This window comes from Balaenoptera ricei, chromosome 14 (assembly GCF_028023285.1).
Source record: "Balaenoptera ricei isolate mBalRic1 chromosome 14, mBalRic1.hap2, whole genome shotgun sequence".
Classification (NCBI taxonomy): domain Eukaryota; kingdom Metazoa; phylum Chordata; class Mammalia; order Artiodactyla; family Balaenopteridae; genus Balaenoptera; species Balaenoptera ricei.
In genome coordinates, this window is record NC_082652.1 from 8,820,099 (window position 1) to 8,843,757 (window position 23,659).

Below are 23,659 nucleotides of genomic sequence, written 5' to 3' on the forward strand. Positions count from 1 at the left end.
TGTGTTATACAGCAGGTTCTTATTAGTGATCTATTTTATATATAGAAGTATGTGTATGTCAATCCCAATCTCCCATATTATCCCTCCCACTGCTTATCCCCTGGTAACCATAAGTTTGTTTTCTACATCCATAACTCTGCTTCTGTTTTGTAAATAAGTTCATTTGTACCCTTTTTTTAGATTCCACATATAACAAGTGGCATTATTTTCATTCTTTTTTATGGCTGAGTAATATTCCATTGTATATCTGTATACCACATCTCCTTATACATTCATCTATCGATGGACAGACACTTAGGTTTCTTCCCATGTCTTCCTCCCTCCCTCCCTCCCTGCCTCCCTCCCCCCCTTCCTTTCCTTGCTGTGCTGGGCCTCAGCTGCAGCATGCAGGGTCTTTTTTTAGTTGCGGCATTCAGACCTCTTTGTATGCGGGCTCTTAGTTGCAGCATGCAAACTCTTAGTTGTGGCATGCATGCTGGATCCAGCTCCCCAACCAGGGATTGAACCTGGGCCCCCTGCATTGGGAGCGTGGAGTCCTACCCACTGGACCACCAGGGAAGTCCCTCTATGTCTTTTTTTTTTTTTTTGGCTGTGTTGGGTCTTCGTTGCTGTGCATGGACTTTCTCTAGTTGGGGTGAGCGGGGACTACTCTTTGTTGCAGTACACAGGCTTCTTATTGCGGTGGCTTCTCTTGTTGTGGTGCACGGGCTTCAGTAGTTGCAGCACACAGGCTCAGTAGTTGTGGCTTGCAGGTTCTAGAGCGCAGGCTCAGTAGTTGTGGCACACGGGCTTAGTCGCTGCACGGCATGTGGGATCTTCCCAGACCAGGGCTCGAACCCGTGTCCCCTTCATTGGCAGGCAGATTCTTAACCACTGCACCACCAGGGAAGTCTCCCTCTGTCTTGACTATTGTAAATAGTGCTGCTATGAACATTGGGGTGCATATATCTTTTCATCATTTCTGGATATATGCCCACGAGTGGGATTACTGGATCTTAAAACCTTTGATTTATAATTTGATACCTTTTTATGTGCTTTAAGCAAATTGGGTTGTATGTGTAGCCTGAGCCCAGGGTAATTTCTTACACTTCAGAGGAATTAATCATTTAATTCCCAAAACTATGTCATGAAATAAAGGTTATCTACATGGCTGATATATTTGTACTGGGGAAATAACTGTAAGCAGTCTGTAAATGTGTTAGGTGACTATGCTTACTTTATTTCCCTGTTCTTCTCTCTCTAAGTGTATGTATGTTAACATAAGCTTCAAAGGAAGAGTTCTATAAACCAGCTAGTTACCTGCCTACATAAAATTCTAATTGGTACTTCCTTAACACATTGAATGAGACATGTTTTCTTCTTGGAAAGTAAATAATTGCCTTTAACTTGCTTCATTCTCTGTGTTCATCCTTCCTTTCTTAGGTTATTTTGGGGGTTTTTTTGTTTTTGTTTTTTTAAAATATTTATTTATTTATCTTTGGCTGCATTGGGTCTTCATTGCTGTGCGTGGGCTTTCTCTAGTTGCAGCGAGCAGTGGCTTCTCTTGTTGTGGAGCACGGGCTCAGTAGTTGTGGTTCTCAGGCTCAGTAGTTGTGGCGCACAGATTAGTTGCTCCGCGGCATGTGGGATCTTCCTGGACCAGGGCTCAAACCCGTGTTCCCTGCACTGGCAGGCGGATTCTCAACCACTGTGCCACCAGGGAAGCCCTCTTAGGTTGTTTTGACCATCACTTGGGGATAAAATTAAAAACTTTAAACCTTCCCTTAGCAAAATAAGAACTAAAGAAATAATGTAATGGTACAGCTTAATGAAGTTCTTTCATGTAATTCAATTTCCCTAGGTTTTGTTTAAAACAACTTTGAGGTGGGGGGGGGATGAGAGAAACAGATGAGGGAAATTGAGGTGCAAACTTCCAGTTACAGAATAAGTGTGTCATGGGTATGAAATGTAGAGTGCAGGGAACACAGTCAGTAATAATGTAATATCTTTGTATGGTGACAGATGAGAACTAGACTTATCATGATGATCATTTTGAAATGTTTAGAAATATCGCATCACTATCCCATGCACCAGGAAGTTTTAGTTCAATTACACTTTAAAAACAAACATAGAAAAAGATCAAATTTGTGATTATCAGAGGTGGGGGTGTGGGTGGGAGGGGGAGGAATTGGATGAAGGTGATCAAAAGGTACAAACTTCCAGTTATAGGATAAATAAGTCTTAGGGAATGTAATGTACAACATGATAAATATAATTAGCACTGCTGTATGTTATATATGAAAGTTGTCAGGAGAGTAAATCTTAAGAATTCTCATCACAAGGAGAAAACTTTTTTATTTTGTATATATTAGACGATGTTCATTAAACTTAACTTATTGTGATAATCGTTTCATGATGATCGTAAGTCAGATCATTGTGCTGTATACCTTAAGCTTATACAGTGCTGTATGTCACTTATATCTCAATAAAACTGGAAGGATAAATTAAATATAAAATTGACACACGCACACAAAAAAACTACTACTACTTTGTACAAGGCAAAGTAATTTTCCAAAAGGTACACAACTCATACAAATATTGAGTGGACACATGTCAAAGATTCTGTTTGGCTCATTAATTCAATGAGGGAGAATCAGTAAGATGGTAAAACTGGTTACAGGACCATGTGAGGAAGTGCTCAATATTAGAATAGAATTGATGTGTGTTAGATTACAAAAACTGGTTAATATTCTATAGGGCAGTAAAACTAAGGTTATCTTTTATAGAGGACAAAAAGCCACAACTTCATAAAACATGAGCCCTTGATAACAGCACAGTGAAAGAATGTTAAATTTTTCCAAAACACTAAATCTTTGAGTGTGCTTGTTTTAAGTAATGCTTCTGAATGACATTGAAAGGACATGCCATCCTCCCCTTGGCCTTATCTCCAGGTTTTTAGTTAATGTTTTTTTAGCATTGGAAATTGTTCTTGTTTTAATAGTTGAACCCTCGGAATCTTTTTCTTGCCAAATTTATATTCATGGTATTTTTTTGATATACACACCCTCAACTTTTTGTGTTGTCCAAAACCCAGATTTAGAGTGAATTGACAGGTGTTTAAACACACTGGGGTGTTCTCTCAAGTGGTAAGCTAGCTTGTCTTGAGTTTCTTGAGTAGATGCAGGGTGTAACTGAGCTACCTAAGTTCTCTTTCCTTGGAACCAAAAAAGGTTGGATGAATCTGCTAAAAGCTAGTTGTCAGCTAAAAGCTTATTGATTGGGGAAAAGAAAGGGAATTTCATTTTACCTGTTTGGTTTCCCCCAGGAAATTGTTTAAACTTAGACTGTAAGCTTTAATTCCTCAGAATAGTCCTTATATCCATGAAGGTAAAGCAGTGTGTGAAATTGTAATCTTTAAAAAATGGTAAGGTTGGGGCAGCTTCAGACTTCAAACTAAGACTAAAACACAGTCCATGATAAAAAATGTTTTTGTTCTTATATTTTCCCTTAAATGATTTGATTTAAAATGTTCTATTGAAGAAATAGCTTGCCTCTTTGTTCTGTTCTACCTTTGGCGACAGAAAGCTGATGCTAATCAGTATTCTACAGGAGGTTTCTTGCAGTGGATTGCATAACTGCCCTTGACTTCGGGATACTTTCATCATGCAGTTTCTAAATGGTTTACTGGCTTGCAGTCTAAAATGCCCATGTGCATTCAGATTTAGTTGGTGTGGGTTAGAATTCTGAATGTCTTAGAATATTTTGGACTCTGGTATAGACCCAAAGAGTTTCACTTTTATAAACAGTGTCATTAAAGAAATGGCATGGTGTATAGTAATAATAATGCCAACTGGCTTTGATAAGGCTTAGTGCAGTTAATTTTTCACATGTGACTTTATTTGACTCGTATGGTAATCCTGCTCAAGAGGTTAGAAAACTTAGGCTCTGAGAAGTTGTGACGTGTCCGAGGGTCACACAACTTTTAATAGAAAGGTAAAGTTGAATTTTCTGATGGGAAACATTGGTAAACCTGGTTCTCTGTCTTCCACTGAATAATTATGTAACTGTGAGCACATCTTTTAACCTCTCTAGTCCTTTGTTTCCTCTTCTGTAAATGTCAGACATCTTTGGAAAGAGCTTTGTGCCAAGCTTCCTTTTTTAGATGTTGTGTCTGTTAGAAAGAAGTTGTAGGGATTGGTGATCTTGCTGCATGTGACCTTGGACATGAATCTTTTCCTCATTTGACACACCAGTTATATGTGTTTGAACTAGCACCTTTTATCAGGAGTCATCACAGTTTTAAATCCCATTGTATATTTTAATTTTTTAAAAAATTGTTTTTTCTTACTCATAGCTTTAGTTCAGTTCCAAGGTTGATTTAGTTCTGAGTGTACTTTTGAAATGAAGCTTTTGGAATTTAAAAGTATGTGCTATAATTGACATATATACACTATCAAATGTAAAATGGATGGCTAGTGGGAAGCTCAGCTCCATGCTTTGTGACGACCTAGAGGGGTGGGATAGGGAGGGTGGGAGGGAGGCTCAAGAGGGAGGGGATACAGGGATATATGTATGCATATAGCCGATTCACTCTGTTGTACAGCAGAAACTAACACAACATTGTAAAGCACTTATACTCCAATAAAGATGTGGGGAAAAAAATATGTGCTATATAATAAGCAAATCTTATGAGGCAAAAGAAGTTATTTTAAAATAAAAATGAGCAGATTTTCTTACTGAATATGAGTCAGAATGCTCTGAAAAGATGTTTTTAAAGCATTACATGGCCCTTTTTCACTTTAACATTTTAAAAATTCCTTATTGTAGAATGGTTTGATCATTCCAAACTGGACTTCTGAATTATAATTGGAAAGCAAACCAAGGAAAAAAAGCCATCTTTAAGAAACTAGCTTATGTCACTTTATTATTCTGTAAAATTAAGAATTCTTTCCTAAGCATGCTTCCATCTGTATTGTCTTGGTAGCATCAGTTCATTCAGCTCTGCGGGCTCCTTACTGTATACATGTAGTTGTGCAGCTTCATAGAAAATGAGCTATTGCCACAATAAAAATAAGTAGGAAGAATTAGAGAAGCAATTTGTCTTATTTTACTTAGGGAGTGTTTATGCAACTCTGAAATGTGAGTTTATTCTTCCTAAGCTTTTACTGTTAGCTCTAAGGCAGGAATACCTATGTCACTTCCTCAGCCAGCCATTTGAAATTTGGAATTCTGAGCATTCTAAAGAGTACTGCTTTGCTGCAACTAGAGAAAGCCCTCGCACAGATACGAAGACCCAGCACAGCCATAAATAAATAAATAAATAAATAAATAAATAAATAAATAAATAAATAAAATTAATAAAAAAGAAAAAAACTTAAAGAGTACTGCTGAGTCTTTGGAATTGACTGACCCAGAGTCCTCATAACTCAGATTTCACATGGGTTCTCTTCTGTGTCTGGTGCTGTTGCTGCTTATTATTTACTCAGCTCCTCGGTGATGCTGTTTCTCGGACTGTTAGGAGGATGGGGGAGGCAGTCTTAATGGTGTCCAGTTGGAATAAGGGACAATATTCCTCATGCTGAGCTTCAGTTAATCACTTTCATCAACATTGATACTTAAGTGAGAAAGGCCTTTTGTCTTAGCAAAAGTTATATGTTTTTTCTAGCATATTTTTTATACCTTTTCAACACTTAGCTTTTTTTTTTCTGTAGATGTTCATTCTGGACAAAGTTGACAGTGATACTTGTTCCCTTAATGAGTTTACCATAACTGGATCAACATATGCACCTATCGGAGAAATGTGAGTAATCCCTCCTTGTCTTTTAAAGGGTCCACTCTGGTAGTTTGGTGCTTGTATAGACTTGCAGTGTCTCTAAAATGTTCAGACAGTTTTCCTAATGTGGCTCATGTTTATCAGAGTAGGTCATTTTCTTTAAAAACAAAATTGATAATACATACTTTGGAAATTGAAATTGATATTACAGGTTGTATAGGCCAGTGACCCTTTTTCATGTTTTGAAGCCTAAATTTTCAAGTGGGGTTTCTGGTTTGGTTTGGTTTGGTTTTGGTTTTGGTTTGGTTTTTTTGGTCATGCTGCACGGCTTCCGGGATCTTAGTTCCCTGACCAGGAATTGGGCCCGGGGCCCTGGCAGTGAGAGCACCGAGTCCTAACCACTGGACCACCAGGGAATTCCTGTTTGTTTTTCATTGATAACAGTGGTGGAGGAATTTCATTAACTAAGAATTCCTGGTCTTTACTGATTAACTATTGATACCAGAGAAACATTCTGTCTCCAGCATCAGATTTCTTTTGAATGCTTGCCAGTCCGTTGTCCACAAAATTCTATTTATTAGTAAATAATTAAATAAAAATCAATAGAGATGACCACAGTGTGTTCTAAGAGTTACTTTTTCTTTTGACAGACATAAAGATGATAAACCAGTGAAATGTCATCAATATGATGGTCTTGTGGAATTGGCAACAATTTGTGCTCTCTGTAATGACTCTGCTTTGGATTACAATGAGGTAAGCCTCCTCACAAATGAGAAACTAGACCTGGCTGTTCGTAGTTCAAGGGTGCGGTGGGTGGAATGAAAATCCAGCCTTCCTTCCTCCCTTTTTGAAAGTATGGGTTCCTGGTTTTATTTTCCCTTTCCATTAAGAGCCTATCTCTATCAGAGCCAGCATGACCCTACCCAAAGGAAGTTGGGAGCCTTTCATATATTCTCTGTGACTGAGCATTGCAGTTACTTAACTAGGAGTTGTAGCATACATGATGTTCTCTTCTGTGCATAGCTTAGTTACTATAAATGATTAAAACCCAGGATACTTTTTCCTGAAAGTATACGGTATTGATCTTGCTTTTTTTTTTTTTTTTTTTTTTTGATCTTGCTTTTTAAGATGGGTAACATTATGTCCTAGAGGACAGACTGAGGCTTAGAAGGTTGTTTTGATGATGATGGTATAATATAAAATTTAACCAACAGAAAACCTTTTTTTCCTCCCTTTTTAATTATAAACAGTGAGATAAATTCTTCGGTTTCTAAAGGCAAGCCAGTCCCCAACAGAAACAGAATGTAAACTCTGTAGAATGATAAATAATGACAAGGAATTACAAATACTGTTTGAAAGCTATGTTTGAACTAATACTGTGATTATTGGCTTCTTATGGTTAAGGGAAATGAAAGACCTAATTATTAGAAAAAGATAAAATGTACACCTATGCTTTGAGTTTATTTTTAATTATCTGGATCATATGCTCCAGAATAGGATAAAATGGCCCAAAGAATAATGGTACAATGGACGAGAGATTGTCCACCTATGGAAAAAGTCTTTATTAAAGAAAATTTACTACTTTTCCCTTTTTGTAATTTGTATGCTTTTAACTACTACAGGCGAAGGGTGTGTATGAAAAAGTTGGAGAAGCTACAGAGACTGCTCTCACTTGCCTGGTAGAGAAGATGAATGTATTTGATACTGAATTGAAGGGTCTTTCTAAAATAGAACGAGCAAATGCCTGCAACTCGGTCAGTATTTGAGCTTAGTGTTTTATTCATGTTGCCCATCACTCAGACCATATATTCTTAGTCTGCTCACTGTCTTACTCTCTTAGATAACTTAGTATATACCTTATTTCCTCAAACTTGCAATATCTCCTTCCCCATACTCACTATAAGGTAAAATGGTCTGGCCATTTGACCACGAAAATAAAAGTAATCAATGGATAATTTCCACATGCAGCCTCTGTGCCCATAAGGTCTGCCGTCTCCCCTGGTGCTGTGAAATGGACTCTTCTTGCTCCCAGCAAAACCCAGCTGCTCCTTGTCTAGTAAGCCCCAACATCTTTCCTGCTTATCAATCTCCCGTCTTTACTGGATCTTCATTAGAGAAATAATAGTATGTTTTTTTTGTTTTTTTTGTTTTTAATTAAATTTATTTATTTAATTTATTTATTTTTGGCTGCGTTGGGTCTTCGTTGCTGCACATGGGCTTTCTCTAGTTGCGGCGAGCGAGGGCTACTCCTCGTTGCAGTGCACGGGCCTCTCATTGCTGTGGCCCCTCTTGTTGCAGAGCACGGGCTCTAGGCGTGCAGACTTCAGTAGCCGTGGCACGTGGGCTCAGCAGTTGTGGCTCACGGGCTCTAGAGCGCAGGCTCAGCAGTTGTGGCACAGGAGCCCAGCCGCTCTGCGGCATGTGGGATCCTCCCGGACCAGGGCTCGAACCCGTGTCCCCTGCATTGGCAGGCGGATTCCCAACCACTGCGCCACCAAGGAAGCCCAATAGTATGTTTTTTATCTAAAAACTTTCTTTTGCCTTAAGCTCCCTACTTCTTTTCCTTCACAGTAAAATTTCTCAAAAGAGCTGTTTTTATGTATTGTATTGTTTCATTCTTCCCATTTTCTTGAATCCACTCCAGTCAAGCTTTTGCCTCCTTCTCGTCTATCAAAACCTCTTGTCAAAGTTGCCCATGACCTTGTGCTAAATAAATGGTCCAATTGTTTATGCATGTGTACTACTAACACATTTAAAGGACATGAAGCAAGGACTTCCCTGGTGGCACAGTGGTTAAGAATCTGCCTGCCAATGCAGGGGACATGGGTTCGAGCCCTGGTCCAGGAAGATCCCACATGCCACGGAGCAACTAAGCCCGTGCACCACAACTACTGAGCCTGCGCTCTAGAGCCCACAAGCCACAACTACTGAAGCCTGTGTGCCTAACGCCCTTGCTCCACAACAAGAGAAGCCACCGCAATGAAGAACTCACCACAACTAGAGAAAGCCCGCATGCAGCAACGAAGACCCAGCTCAGCCAAAAATAAGATAAATAAATAAATAAAAATTTTAAAAAGTACACGAAGCAAAAGTTGACAGAAATAAAAGGGAAAGTAGATGAATTCACAATGAGAGTTGGAGATTTTAACACACCTATCTCAAAAATTGACAGAACAAGCAGTTGAAAAATCAGGATATGGAACAACACTGTAAATTAAATATACTCAATCCAACCCTTATTTCTATTGTGCTACTTCTTTTTATTTATCTATCTATCTATCTATTTTTGGCTGTGTTGGGTCTTCGTTGCTGCATGCGGGCTTTCTCTAGTTGTGGTGAGCTCTTCATTGCGGTGGCTTCTCTTGTTGTGGAGCAAGGGCGTTAGGCACACAGGCTTCAGTAGTTGTGGCTTGTGGGCTCTAGAGCGCAGGCTCAGTAGTTGTGGTGCACGGGCTTAGTTGCTCCACGGCATGTGGGATCTTCCCAGACCAGGGCTTGAACCCGTGTACCCTGCTTTAGCAGACGGATTCTTAACCACTGCGCCACCAGGGAAGTCCGTATCGTGCTACTTCCAATATACTTTTCAAATGCATAAGGAACATTCACCAGAATAGACCATATTGCTGGTCCATGAAGCAAGACTCAACAAATTACAAAGGATTGAAATACAGCCGGTCGCTGACTGTGAAAGAATTAAACTAGAAATTGATAACAAAAAGATAAATAAGCTTCCATCTGAAGAAAGTAGAAAACCAGCAAATCAAATACAAGTAGAAGGGAAATAGCAAAGACAAGATCAGAAAGCTATTCTGAACAATTTTGACGGCGTAGAAGAAATCAACAAGTCCTTTCAGTAACACAGCTTTCTAAGCTGACACAGAAAAATGGAATAATCCTGTGTCTGTTATATTAATTGAATCTATAATTAAAAATCTACCCCACAAAAATTCCTCAGGCCCAATTCTGCATAACGCTAAAGAAATACCAGTTTGGGGGAGTTCCCCGGCAGTCCAGTGGTTAGGACTCGGTGCTTTCACTGCAAGCTGTGCAGCATGGCCACAGAAAAACAAAGGGCAGAAAATGGAACCCTTATCAACTCATTTGATGAGGCCAGCATAACCCTGATACCAGAACCTGACATGGATGCGACAAGAAAAGGAAGTTACAAGCTAGTATTCTTCATAATATATCCATAGAAGTAGAGATTCTCAGCACATGAGCAGATTGAGTCTAGTAATATATCAAAACTTTGACGTGTTATATTTGAGCAGAATTACCACAACTACATTGACATTCAAAGCTCAGTGAGGTGGCAGTGTTGCAGGGTGCAGGCGTGTCTGCCCTAGACACTAGACAAATCTGTGGCTCCTCAGCTGCCTTCCGCCTGCCTGTCGGAGCCCCAGAGCCTGGGTTTCTTGGGCTGAACAAAGAGGCAGGCAGGATGGACCAGTCTGTTGAGGAGACCCAGAAGCTGGAGGCTGACCAGATGGCCAGTGTCTGCCAGCCTCTGTTGCAGGTGGTTTTACTCAGGTCCAGCTGTACCAAGTGTGCGAGGACACAGAATCCACTGACAGTTTACTGCAGGACAGATCCAGCCTTTGTCCTAGCCAGAGTGGTGAGTGGTTGCTTAGATGAGAAGCAGCGTAAGCAGTGTGCAAACAAGATGTTAGAACACACGAAGGTCAGAGTAACAGGCAGCGGCACGTACAAGTGGAACGAGAGGAAGAGAAAGAAGCATGGCGCCAAGAAGCGAGCTAAGGAAGCTCAGAAATGGGAACTGCAGAAGCCAGAGAAGACGGGTTGAAGGGACTGTGATGCTGGGCAGGAGCAGAAGGTACCTAAGAAGGAAGCAGGTCAGGCCCCAGCGTCTCCGTCTGGGCCCACCCCCACAATCCACCACCCTGGAAACACGCCTGCCCCTCTGCACCAGGGTGAACACCATCTTCGTGCAGTGCAGGGTGGTGTAGCCAGGAGGTCCTACGGTGGGTCTCCAGACCTATTCCCAGTACCTGCTGCCTCCCAGCCTTGGAGCTTAGATTTCTTTGGAATTGGGTTCTGCTACACGTAATCTCTTAGTACCTGTCATCTCCAAATGGCTGCCAGTTAGTGCTTGAGGCTCCTCTTTGTAGCACTTCTTTGATTTGTAGTCAGGGTTTCCTGGTAGAATAAGGAGAAATGGGAACTTAAAAATATAGCCTTTCCTAGTTGTGCAAAAGCAAGACTCATTTCTACTAAATGAGCTGTCAGCTGTCACTACGTTTCCTTTCTTTCATCCTCCCCTGGATATCCAGGGCAGATTAGGAGGCGGTGTGTTTTGGGGGAGTAGGGTGGCACCACACGGCACAGGCAGCCTAAGGTGGGCGACAGGGTGAGGCAGAACTGGACTTCTGCTCTGGCACTCTGTTTCCTTTACGTTGTTTTGCCTCCTTTATACTATCCCGAGAAATCAAAACTCGCACCGGCGTGGAGGATGTCTCAGCTGAAGTATAGTCGCCCTATTTGTGCTTCACAACTAACAGTCTCACTGCTGTGAGGGTCTTGGGCAGCTCCTATGGCATCCTGCCCCGATTTACATGATTTTCATGAAATAGACATCCAGGCCCTTTGTTTCTGTTATAGGGAATTCACCCCAATTGTCATTAAGCAGGGGGCCAATCCTTGCAAAGCCACATTGTCTGACAGCTCTATTATTAGTTGGTGTGACTAAACCCCTCAGAAGCAACCCGAAGATTCAGCTTCACAGAGACTGAGGTTTAGAATTATATGATTCTAGACCTGTAACTGCTCAATGAAGGGAAACAAGTAGCAGCATGGAACTTAAAAAAGTGGTACGTTAGTTGTAATGACCACTGCAGATAAGGGCAGGAGTGTCCGTTCTGTAAGAGTCTGCGGTCTAAGTATTTTCTTGCTCTGTGCCCTCCTTTGCCTCATTTTTTGCCACAGCAGCTGAGTGAAGGGATCAGAAATGACTGTCATGGTGCTCACTCACTGAAAATCCCCAGAAATGAACTTTTGCCCACTCCTCCCGCCCCCGAAAGCAAGAACCTTTCATAGTACAGAGGTGAATAGAGCAGGACCAGCTTTTTAAGGCCTAGTGGCCCATTTGGATAGGACTGTTGATCTTCACAGCCCTGATACTGGAAGCAATGGCTTTGTTCTTCTCTCCCCCTAGGATGTATCTGGCGCCGAGGTCCACACCTCACTCAGAATCACTACCCATTCTTTCAGTCTTCCTAGAGTCATTGGTACAAATGCTTAATGGAAACTAAATACATAAGTAATATATCAAATAATGTAGAATTCATAGTGATTGTCTTTGTTGCTTGGGGCAACTCTTGCTGAGAGGATGGCTTCAGTCCACTCATAATTGCCTACATTGGATGCTGAGGTTCTTTGGGATTTCTACAGTTATTATTAAATACTTGTCTGAATTAGGGAGAAATCAGTGTAATTCACCACATAATTGAATAAAGGCAAAAAAACGTAAGATCATTTAAATAGATGTAGAAAAGGCATCTGATAAAATTTAATCTCAGTTCATGATAAAAACTCAACAAACTTATCTTCAAGTTGATGGTGTATTTACACAAAATTAACATCATATCTAATGACAAAAGAAGAATTTCTACTTTCAACATTTCTATTCAGTGTTGTACTGGCAGTCCTAGTTCATGCAGTAAGGCAAGAAAAATCAAAGATATAAAAATTGGGAAGGATAAAGTATGTTTATTTTGTAGGTAACATGGTTGTATACATAGACAGTCCAAATCTGAATCTGAAGGTTCTTAGTCTTCGTTTTACCTGAGCTGTCAGTTTATCCTGTCAGTCTCTCCCTCCTTTAAAGTCCTTCACTTCACTCGTTCTCCTCCCTCCCCAGCCCCCTGTCCCCTGCCATCTCCTTGGCTGCATCTTCCACATCCCACCAGAGGTGAAGAGGTTCCAGGGCCCAGTCCTCGCCCTTTTCTGTCTGCAGTTACTCCCTTGAACTCTTCTCACCTCATGACTTTTAAATACTGTCCATGTGCTGACATCTAATATAGTACCCACTAACTATCTAAAGCTATTTAGAATATTTAAGTGGTGTTCCTTGCCCCTGCTTCAGCTAATACTTAACTGCCAGAGCTCGAAACCCTCCATTGTCTTCCTGTTTCACCTGTTAAAAAAGCCAGATGCCTTACATTGACTTTTAAGATCCTACAACCTGCTTCTACCACCCCTGCCATTAACCTCTCACTTCTTTTTTGCAAACTCTGTTCCAGCCATGTTGGCCTGGAGGCTCCTTGAACGTGCCAGGTCACGTCAGCCTGCACGTCTGTTCTCTCTGCCACGTTCACACATCTTTCACATTTTTACTCAAATACTGCCTTCTCAATACTTTATGTAAAAGCGCAATCATACATAATTTTGTCTCTTCCCTGCCTATTTTTAAATATTCTTCTCCGTAGCACTTATAATCTACTTTCACATTCTAGTGTGTCTTTCCCAAACTAGAGGGTAAGTTTTATGAGGGTGAGAACTTGTTTGTCTGTTGCTGTATCCCCATTGCCTTTCACATAATAGGTACTTAGTGAATGTTTAACAAATCAAAAATGTACAGAAATTGCCATCCAATAATATTGCATATATGTTCTCTTTATAGGTCATTAAACAGTTGATGAAAAAAGAATTTACTCTAGAGTTTTCACGTGATAGAAAATCAATGTCGGTTTACTGTACACCAAACAAACCGAGTCGGACATCAATGAGCAAAATGTTTGTGAAGGCAAGTACAGCAGATTGCAGTTGAGATGTTCTTACCAGGATTGGAATCCTGGGTGAGCTAATAAATAAAATTGTTGATCTAAATCTGTAACATTTCCAGGGTGCCCCCGAAGGTGTCATTGACAGGTGTACCCACATTCGAGTTGGAAGTACTAAAGTCCCCATGACTCCTGGAGTCAAACAGAAGATCATGTCTGTCATTCGGGAATGGGGCAGTGGCAGCGACACACTGCGATGCCTGGCTCTGGCCACTCACGACAACCCAATGAGAAGAGAAGAAATGAACCTGGAGGACTCTGCCAACTTTATTAAATATGAGGTTAGCTAATGAAAAGCTTCTTTGCCCACATCCTGCACATTCATTGTGTTCAGACAGCACTCCTTCAATAAAAGGTCAAATGAGTCTTGCTTTTTCCGAGAAAAGGGTGCGGTTATTTGTTTTTCTGCAGGCCAAATGTATTACCTTTATAATTTAGACTGCTGCTTCAAACATACACAGTTAACAACTTAATACAGGCCTATAACTTTCAAAGTAGAATCATCAAGGCTAAAAACCTATTTTGCAGCTCTCATGTAAATTAAGATGTTTTAAAAATTGAGGCTATTTTTAAAACACTTGTTAGTTACTGAAGGTCAAATTGTCCAAGTGGAGAGATTCCGTCTACTTTTCTGCTCACGGAATACTTTCATATCAGGTATGTGACTTCCTGAAGCCTTGAACAGGGAACAAATTTGGGTACTATGGGCCACTAATTGGCCACTATCAAAATGTTTTTATTCCTCGGTATATTTTTTTCCTCATTTCAGAATATTATTATGAAAGCTAAAGAATTATTTGGTAACAAGAATGTAGTGATTTTTAATTGTTTCTGATTTATTGGAATTAATACTGTTCTTCATTGGATTTATATCAATGGTGTGAATTCTGTCATAAGAAAATGCAGAATCCTTTGCTGTCCACACTAGAGGAAAAACCAGAATTTCCTGTTTTGACATAAGGTGATTCTTTAACTCTAGACCAATCTGACTTTTGTTGGCTGTGTGGGCATGCTGGACCCTCCGAGAATTGAAGTGGCCTCGTCTGTGAAGCTGTGCCGGCAGGCAGGCATCCGGGTCATCATGATCACGGGTGACAACAAGGGCACCGCTGTGGCCATCTGCCGGCGCATTGGCATCTTCAGGCAGGACGAGGATGTGACATCAAGGGCCTTCACGGGTCGGGAGTTTGATGAGCTCAGTCCTTCAGCCCAAAGAGAAGCCTGCTTGAATGCCCGCTGTTTCGCTCGAGTTGAACCTTCCCACAAGTCTAAAATTGTAGAATTTCTTCAGTCTTTTGATGAGATTACAGCCATGGTGAGTGTCTTTAGACATGTACGGGTAACAGACTGCACAAGCACAGCAGATTCTAATTCTGACCATTAAATTTTTAGTAATAGCTCCCGTATTTGGAACTTCTTTATTTTTGTCATGATCTGGGGCTGTTTCTCAAGGGTTCTATTGACCAGTAGTTGGCATGCTGTATGTTGCATGCATGGAAGATTCTGGAGAAGTTTTAAGACCTGGAAGTCTGAATCAGTCACAGGGGAAATATTTGGTGATATCTTTTTTTATCTTTGATGTGGTTAAAATATACATGTTTGTATCTCACGTTTCTGAAAGCTGATTCAGGACATAATCCACACTCTTGTCACCCAGTTTTGGATGTAGATCCAAATCTGAGATGAGATGTACTGGTGATGTGTTCTCTTAAGAGCTACCTGTTGATGAAGCATTTCCCATATTCTTCCTCGCATCTGACTTTTTCACCGAGACATGTTAACATTGTGTCATATTTGCTTTCTGCTGCTTATCTGTGAAACTTCACACTCTTAAAAACAACTTAATTTTGTTGCTTGAAACCAGTTATTATAGTTGTCTTCCTCCCTTCCTCTTTCCTCCCCCTTCCCGTCTCTCTCCCAGAGGAAAGCACCATTCTGAATTCAGTACTGGGTGTTTAGTAAAAGTATAGAAAACATACATGGGAATGATAGTTTTGTATCTGTAGACAATATTTAAGTGTTTTTGCCCGTTTTTGGTCTTTATATATATTATATATTATAGTTTTACATATTTTTGAAGTCTGCCTTTATTCTACTTGAGATTTATCCATGTGGATACAAGTATTTTGTCTTGACTGCCATATTGTGTTGTTTGGTAAAAAAATAATACAGATAATTTGAAGTCCCCTTTGTCCCACTTCCCTCTGAAGTGTCACCTATTAGCTCGTTTGGCAATTTTACATTTCCCAGGTAAAACGTGTTTTATGACACCAACTTAAAAAAACGAACTCTCTCCCAGAGAATTCTGTTGTCCAGAGGCCCAACAGCTCCATTCGTCATTCCCTGGCTTTAGGATGGCTGAGCATTTGTTGGCAGCGTGTTAGGTGGCAGGTGTAAACCAGTGGTGGGTTTTTAACCCTTTCAGACTGGAGACGGTGTGAATGATGCTCCTGCTCTGAAGAAATCTGAAATCGGCATTGCCATGGGCTCTGGCACCGCAGTGGCGAAAACCGCCTCTGAGATGGTCCTGGCTGATGACAACTTCTCCACCATCGTGGCTGCCGTGGAGGAGGGACGGGCGATATACAACAACATGAAGCAGTTTATCCGCTACCTCATCTCGTCCAATGTCGGGGAAGTTGTTTGGTGGGTCCCTATGGCAGGTCACGTGTATTCCTTGGCTTGTGATGACCAGTTTTCCAGATTTGCTCTTCATGTGGCAGCAGCTTTGCTCTTAGTGCAGCAGGAGAGAGGGAGGGCCGGGAAAGATGAAGGAGGCCCTTGTGAAGGTAGAGGTACTTCCTCTGGCCCTCAGGAGGGCTGTCGACGGCTGCTCCAGTGTGCAAAGGATGCACTTTAACATAGAAATGAATTTAAATTAACTATATAAGGTAACATAAAATTCTTAGTCTTGTAAAAGTTAATTTGGAATTGGATATAATAAATGTTTTATGATTGCCCAGGGAAAAAGTTAAAACAATCATTGCTGTCCACTGATTTTTATGGAGGAAGATGGAGTGGTGATGTTATTTTAAATAGTGGCCAAAAATAATTTGGGGTCTTTTTCTTCTTTCCTTGGATGGAAACAGTATTTTCCTAACAGCAGCCCTTGGATTTCCTGAGGCTTTAATTCCTGTCCAGCTGCTCTGGGTCAATCTGGTGACAGATGGCCTGCCTGCCACTGCACTGGGGTTCAATCCTCCTGATCTGGACATTATGAACAGACCACCCCGGAACCCAAAGGAACCACTGATCAGTGGGTGGCTCTTTTTCCGTTACCTGGCTATTGGCTGTGAGTACAGTTTTTTATATTATTGATTTTTAAACGAATGTTTGAGTCCAAATTTTGTAAATGCATCCCTTAAAAGCATATTTTTTTCTATCCCCATATTAGGGTAGCAAAATATGGAGACTGCCCTCTTGCAGTTTAATGAGCTGTGTATGTGTATGCCCAGTTTACAGTAAAGTTAGTCCCTTACTTGAGCATCCTCGTTCTTCCCTGGGCCTTTGTGAATGAGGTTCTCAGATTTAATCTATGGGCAAAGGAAATACAGGGACGACTGAGGCCTTAAATGACCAAGATGTAAAACGAAGTCCCCCTTTCCCTAAGTGAGAGAAGCGATCTGTGCATTCATCAGCAGTGGTTGGTTCTTCCACATGTGTTGTCTTTGTAGACCTCGTCCTGACCCAGGATGCTGCTTCTCTCTGCCTCATTTCATAGGTTAGGAAAGTGAGGCCCAGAGAGAGGTTAAATGACTTCCTTAGGGTCCCATAGGAAACTGTTTTGTTTTAATATGTTCACATGATTTAACACTCAAAAAGCACACAGTGGCATAAAGCAGGAAGGCTCTCAACCAGTTGGTTCCCCTCCAGCATGCCTTCTTGGGATACTCTAGCAAATAGATCCATCTTAGGTGTTTATTTTCGCAAGCGATGGCATGCTGTACACACCTGTATGCTGAACCTTGTCTTTTTGTGTTTCTGTTTTTTGGGTAGTTTTATATCAGTACTAGTATAGCTGCCTCATCGCTGGGCACCACCTGCCTACTGCTCTGTTGGAATTGCTGGGTTAGAGGGGGTGCACTTGGACCTTTCAGTGGATACTACTGGATACTACTGCATTGGGACAGTCTCTTATTCTCAAGTGCCTGTGTTCTCCACTACCCTTTGTTGCTTCTTTATAATAAACTTGCTGAATTCAAAATTGTTGGGGTGGGGGAGGGGATGGTCCCAGAATTGGCTTCAAGCACTGCCATGTGCTCAGCGTTCTGCACTAACTGCTCTAATGGCCTTTCCATATAAAGGTTCTGCCAGGCCTTTGATGGAGCAAATAAATTAGTGTATAACTGGTGTCATGACGGGTGTCATCTGGTGCTCCAGCACAGCATGGCCTTCCTTACATGGAGAACACATGCCTGCAGCCTTAACATACTGGCTGCTGGTTAGAGAGGGCACGGCTAGTGTAAAGGTCCTACCAATTCTAGTAGGTGCTTTTCCTCACAAATTCTGGAGGAAAAGTTGCCTGGTTCTTCTGTACCACAGACACCCTTCTCATTGCGGAAACCGTCAGCCTAGCTGCTTTATCTGATGCGAGTGAGCAGGTGCTAGTGGCAGCACAGGCTCATTGACATACCACGTCTTTGATCTCTGTCCTAGGGGTTGGCCCACGAGGCAGCACCTGCAGTAACGCTGCAGGCCGTAAACCCCATGTGTGTTAGTGTCATGATGTTTGTTCCCAGGTTATGTTGGCGCTGCTACCGTGGGTGCTGCTGCGTGGTGGTTCATTGCTGCCGAGGGTGGTCCGAGAGTGTCCTTCTACCAGCTGGTACGTAGCCACCTTTCTTTCTGTACCTTAGATGCAAAGTGTTGTAAGTCTTCACAAACAAAGTTGTCCTTGAGCTTTCTGTGGTTTGGATGTCAGTCAAATAATCTTAATACTTTAACAATAAGCAGTTGCATCTAAGGTTATTCTGAAGGACCAGGGCTTCTCTGGGAAATGCGGTGAGATTTTGTGTGGGTCTGTGTTCTGGGCTTGGTGTGGACTTTGGAAATGTCCTTGGCTGATCAGGAACTTGATTGGGCTTTTGTTGCAGAGCCATTTCCTACAGTGTAAAGAGGACAACCCGGACTTTGAAGGAGTGGATTGTACAGTCTTTGAATCCCCATACCCAATGACAATGGCGCTCTCTGTTCTAGTAACCATAGAGATGTGCAACGCCCTCAACAGGTCAGTGAGTCTTCTCAGCATGCTGGGGCAAGAGCCTGATAGCCAGGGCGCTGGGGGATTGTGTGTGTGTCATGGTTGATTGAGAATCACAGGAAAGCTCCGCCTTCCCCAAAAGGAAGAACAAGCAGCACCGGTTTTAAGAGCTTAAGTCATCATCACCTCCAGGAAGTAGTGGGAGTGCTTAGCCACATGTTCTTCAAGAGACAGCAGTGGCCAAAAATAGGGACTTCTGCACCCCTGTGTGCCAGTGCCCACAGGGAAGGAGCTCTTGCCCTTTAGCATTGAGACAAACAGTATCATCTAATTAAGCCAGTGACAAAAATGGAAATTTCGAAATAGCCTAAGTGTCAAGGGCAATTGAGAGCAGCTTTGAACACACTGAAATGGGATTGCTATGCTGAAGCCTAGATTTAAATTGGAAGTCTGTCCTACATCAGCATTCTTCCTTAACTTTGCCACTGTAAAAACTTAATAGAATTAGGTCAGTAGGCAATAGGCAATGCCAAGTTAGCTGTCGCTTTATTGAAGTGTGGTTCTGAACAGTCTCTGTTGGTGATGGCATATGCCTTTGCCCTTTCAGCAGGCACATTTCACCCACCTACCTCTCCTTGTTCTGCAGCTTGTCTGAAAACCAGTCCCTGCTGAGGATGCCCCCTTGGGAGAACATTTGGCTCGTGGGCTCCATCTGCCTGTCCATGTCACTCCATTTCTTAATCCTCTACGTGGAACCCTTGCCAGTAAGCGGTGGGGGGAACCTGGGCTGGGGCCTGGCTGCCTGTCCAGCAAGTTGGGGAGCTTGATGAGGTTTCTTTGTGTTTCAGATTATCTTCCAGATCACACCACTGAATTTGACCCAGTGGCTGATGGTGCTGAAAATCTCCTTGCCTGTGATTCTAATGGATGAGACCCTCAAGTTTGTGGCCCGCAACTACCTAGAACCTGGTAAAGAGTGTGTGCAGCCTGCCACCAAATCCTGCTCGTTCTCAGCATGCACCGATGGGATCTCCTGGCCCTTTGTGCTGCTCATAATGCCTCTGGTGATCTGGGTCTATAGCACAGACACTAACTTTAGTGATATGTTCTGGTCTTGACTGACAGTTTTGCATAAAGATGATGTTTAACTTAATCAATTTTTTTATTGTTTAAAGCAACTGTCTATTTCTGCTGAATTTTCACATGAACATACTGGCTGGTGAAGGAGGTTTCATACTCTAGATTTTGTTTTGCTTTTTCTGACTCCAGTGGGGCAAGATTTTCCTTTTTTATACACATAATTAAAGTGTCCATTGACATGTACAGAGAACTAACACTATTTTATGCAAATATTTTTTTGTAGATGAAAAAGCATGTACAGTGTTCTGTTTAATACTCATCCTTGTATAAAAAAAAATAGTTGAGCCAGCAGACATTGTCAGCAAATTAATTGGCAGCAGATTTTAGGAAATGAATGTGTGTGGTTTTTTTCTAAAACTAAATAGCATGTATTGTGTCTTTTGCATGATCATCTGGATTTAATCTGAGATCACAGTCTAATTTTTATTCATAAGCCAATTTTTCTGCACTGAGCAGAGTACTGCTACCTCAGTCAGTATTTTTTTTTGGTTTGCCCCCCACCCCTTCACCCCTTGGCCCTTGTTCACCTCCACCCCACCTCCACCCCGACCCCGCTCGGCTGCTTCTCCTGTAGGGTTTTGATGGTTCTGTTTACATCAGTCTTAACAAGAGGTATGCTTGTTCTCGCTTGTGCAGAAAACATTGTTCCAGATTCAATCGACTGGGTTCATGTCCCCTCACATAGTTTTTAAGGTTATTTATTTAAATGTCTAATGTATTTTATTGTAACAGACATTGTTTTGCCAACATTGCCTATTTCAGTGGCACTTCACAATCTAGTTTAAAAAGAAAAATAAAACATTTTAAATGGACAGAGAAAAATAACCGTCTTGTTTTTAACTCTTAAGTGGCTTAGTTTGAACTAACATGTCCAACTTTCTCTTAAGTTCTTAGTTTTACTTTTAGTTTTACTGTGCTTGAGGGGAAGAAGGATCCTGTTCTGCTGCATAGGTAGTTGTAGGAATTTTATTTTTAGTGTATAGGCACTAACTGTTATCTGTGATACATTTTTATGCAAGTTTCTGCTGGCCTGTTTTAGCCTGGTGTAGAGGACATAAGGGCAAGTGTGTGTGTGTGTGTGTATGTGTTTTGTAAAATCTGTAAATAGCACATGACCAAATGAACATATTGTATAGAACTATTTTTATTTGAATGTGGCACTAACCACCACCATCGTTACTATGATAAATGTTTGCGCATGTTCGAGATCAGTCTTAACCAACAGTGTGTAAGTCATTAACAGTCCTAACTGTGGTGTTTTCCTCCAATGCCTTCCAACATCCATCAACTAACGTGAGTATTCCCTGAAATTTGGATGCTTTAGCCTAAAGGTGACTGCCACTAAATGAGCTGGCTATATGACACTAATGAGTAAGCCCCTTATGTCAGGCACCCTGAGAGCAGCGGGCATACGATTTTATGTGGCACCTATGCACCTGTGGGCTGGGGTAGCTGTTCTCGACGCCACCCACTGCCTAGGGCAACAGCACAGCCACATGTTAGTGGGGGAGGGCCTGGGGGAAGAGAAGGTAGTTCTGCTTTGGTCAGACTGACAGGTGCCTTCACAAATGCCAAGATGAGGATTCACAAAAAACTTGTCATGGTTCCTTTGATCTTTGTTAGCTGCAAGGACTCGTCCCAGAATCTTGCTACCTGGTTCATTAAAAAGCAAAAAGCGAGTGAAAGCAAGTAACTGAACCAATAAACTCATGCATCATTTTTTGCGTGACTTTTTTCTTTTTATGGCTGCGCTGCGCAGCTTGTGGGATCTTAGTTCCCTGACCAGGGACTGAACTCGGGCCCCGGCAGTGAGCGCACTGAGTCCTAGCCACTGGGCTGCCAGGGAATTCCCTGGTTCATTTTAAATAGGCCACCTTTTTCCACCTTCTGGGTCATACTCTTTGCGGCTGAGATTTAACCGTGCTTTAACGTACCCGGGAGAGAAAAGATATTGGCCATAGTTCTGCTCAGCTAGCAAACAACCTGCCCCATCATTAGCCAGGGTGAAGGAGGGCCTAGGCAGCAGCTCGGTATTCAGGGTGGTAGCTCCCTCCACGTGAAGCCCCAAGAGTTCTTGTGAGTACTTGAAGGTACTTGGGCCCTGGATACAGGGCCAGCCAGAAGACATGATGTAAATGCTGAGAGTCTGGGGAAAGGTTAACAGGTATCAAGCAGGACAAGGTGCTGCGAAGTTAACAGGTCTCCGTGTAAGGGGGTAGAAAGGGCACGTGGAGGCGGATTCTTAATTTAGAGTCCTGGCCTGGCTCATGGAGGCCTCTCAGAGGAGGGGTAAGCTGGTTTGCTTGGCAGAGAATGTAGCGGGTACATTTTGCCAATTTTAGCGTTATGGGGTATAGAAACAGGTTGAGCAGATCAAATGCAAGGAATGTGTCTCAGCTGCAAACCAAACCAGCATGTCTGAGCTTGTTGGGTGGGGTGCCATTCAGTGGTCAACTTTTCCTGACTCAGTTCCTTGATCATTATTGGCCCTTACAAAGTAAGTTGAATGGTATGGAAGGCTGTTACCCTGTGCTTTCTCAGCTTCAGACCTTTTCAGCCCACAGAGGTGGTTTAGGCACCCATTTCCCTCAACTCAGACAGCTGGGAGTGGGAAAGACCCAGTGGTGCAGAGTCCTTTTGTCTGCTCTGTTTCAGGCTTCGCCGCCAAAAAAACGTCTGCATTGGCACCTCCTCAGTAGTTAGTGCTGCTGTGGGCACATCCCTGGCCTCTGTCCTATAGGGAGCAGCAGGTACCCAGCCCCATCCTCACCAAGTACCTGCAGGAAGGCACTGTTGGCCTCTCTGCTTCTGCCGCCATCAGTAGCTGGATAGGATGGCACCATCCTCAGACCCATCATGTTACATGCTCTCAGGCAGCTCTTGCCTGAAACTTGCTCCAGGTTCTTTCTCGACGGGCAAGTGGGCTGAAGGCCCATCCCATCAGTGTTCTGGTTTTTTGCCACCCCATGCCCAGACTGACCTCTTTAGTAGAGCTTTACCCTTTGCCCAGGAGATGGCAGTCTTACACGTTTCCTAAGTGGGGTACTGTGCCAGGAGCTCATTCTGCATCTGCACAGTGCAGGTGACACGTTGGGTAGGGAGAGCTGCAGGAGCTCAGAGACAAGCAGGGCAACTGCCACCTTCCCTCACAAGCAGTGGCTGCCACGTTACCTTCAAACTGGGGCCTCGGGCCCCTGAATGTCTGTGCGGTGGGCAGACCTCAGGAATATCCAAGACCACAAGCGTTAGCTCAGTGTCTGCCAAGCCTGTTGTGTCTGCAGTGCGGATGCACCAAATTGTGTCAAAACCACCACCCTGCATATGAGGGTAATTTGCAGCCTTTTTTCTTGAAAGGGAACAGTGATAAGCAGTTCCCCTTCTAGGACTGGGTGCAGCCCAGAGGCTGGCCCCCGGGGAAGGAAGGAGAGGGGTTTGGCGCTGATTACCACGCTGCTCACTCTGCTTCGCCTTCCTTACCCTCTGCACTGCTAACCGAGGACTTCTTAACTTTTGTTATACCTGAAGCGATTAAGTGTCTGCCTGGTGGGATTCTCTGTAGCCAGGTGACATGAGGGGCCTGTGTTGCTGAGCCAGTGCTTCTGGATGCTACCCTGTGTGGGCAACCCCTCAGGGACAGTTGATCAGAAATGCTAGTCTTAAAATCTTAAAAGATCAAACCGAATATTCCTTTTCATCTGTCACTATTAATCTTAAATTAGTTATTCTAACAACATTTCCTCCCCATATTTCATAAAGCTGATTTCCTCT

General features: G+C 42.4%; 1 protein-coding gene across 2 annotated transcripts in view; it reads left to right on the top strand.

The window, feature by feature from the left end:
- ATP2A2 (ATPase sarcoplasmic/endoplasmic reticulum Ca2+ transporting 2) overlaps positions 1-23,659 on the top strand; it is a 62,394-nt gene that overhangs the window by 37,919 nt on the left and 816 nt on the right. Inside the window, exons 9-20 of one of the 2 annotated variants that reach the window (XM_059893663.1) lie at positions 5,691-5,779; positions 6,403-6,505; positions 7,375-7,506; positions 13,392-13,514; positions 13,614-13,832; positions 14,531-14,866; positions 15,977-16,197; positions 16,641-16,843; positions 18,291-18,376; positions 18,645-18,778; positions 19,398-19,515; positions 19,600-23,659. In XM_059893663.1, coding sequence (XP_059749646.1) covers positions 5,691-5,779; positions 6,403-6,505; positions 7,375-7,506; positions 13,392-13,514; positions 13,614-13,832; positions 14,531-14,866; positions 15,977-16,197; positions 16,641-16,843; positions 18,291-18,376; positions 18,645-18,778; positions 19,398-19,515; positions 19,600-19,869 — 2,034 coding nt within the window. In that variant the 3' untranslated portion in view covers positions 19,870-23,659. The remainder of the gene's footprint in view (positions 1-5,690; positions 5,780-6,402; positions 6,506-7,374; positions 7,507-13,391; positions 13,515-13,613; positions 13,833-14,530; positions 14,867-15,976; positions 16,198-16,640; positions 16,844-18,290; positions 18,377-18,644; positions 18,779-19,397; positions 19,516-19,599) is intronic. The other variant, XM_059893664.1, reaches the window with a different exon arrangement.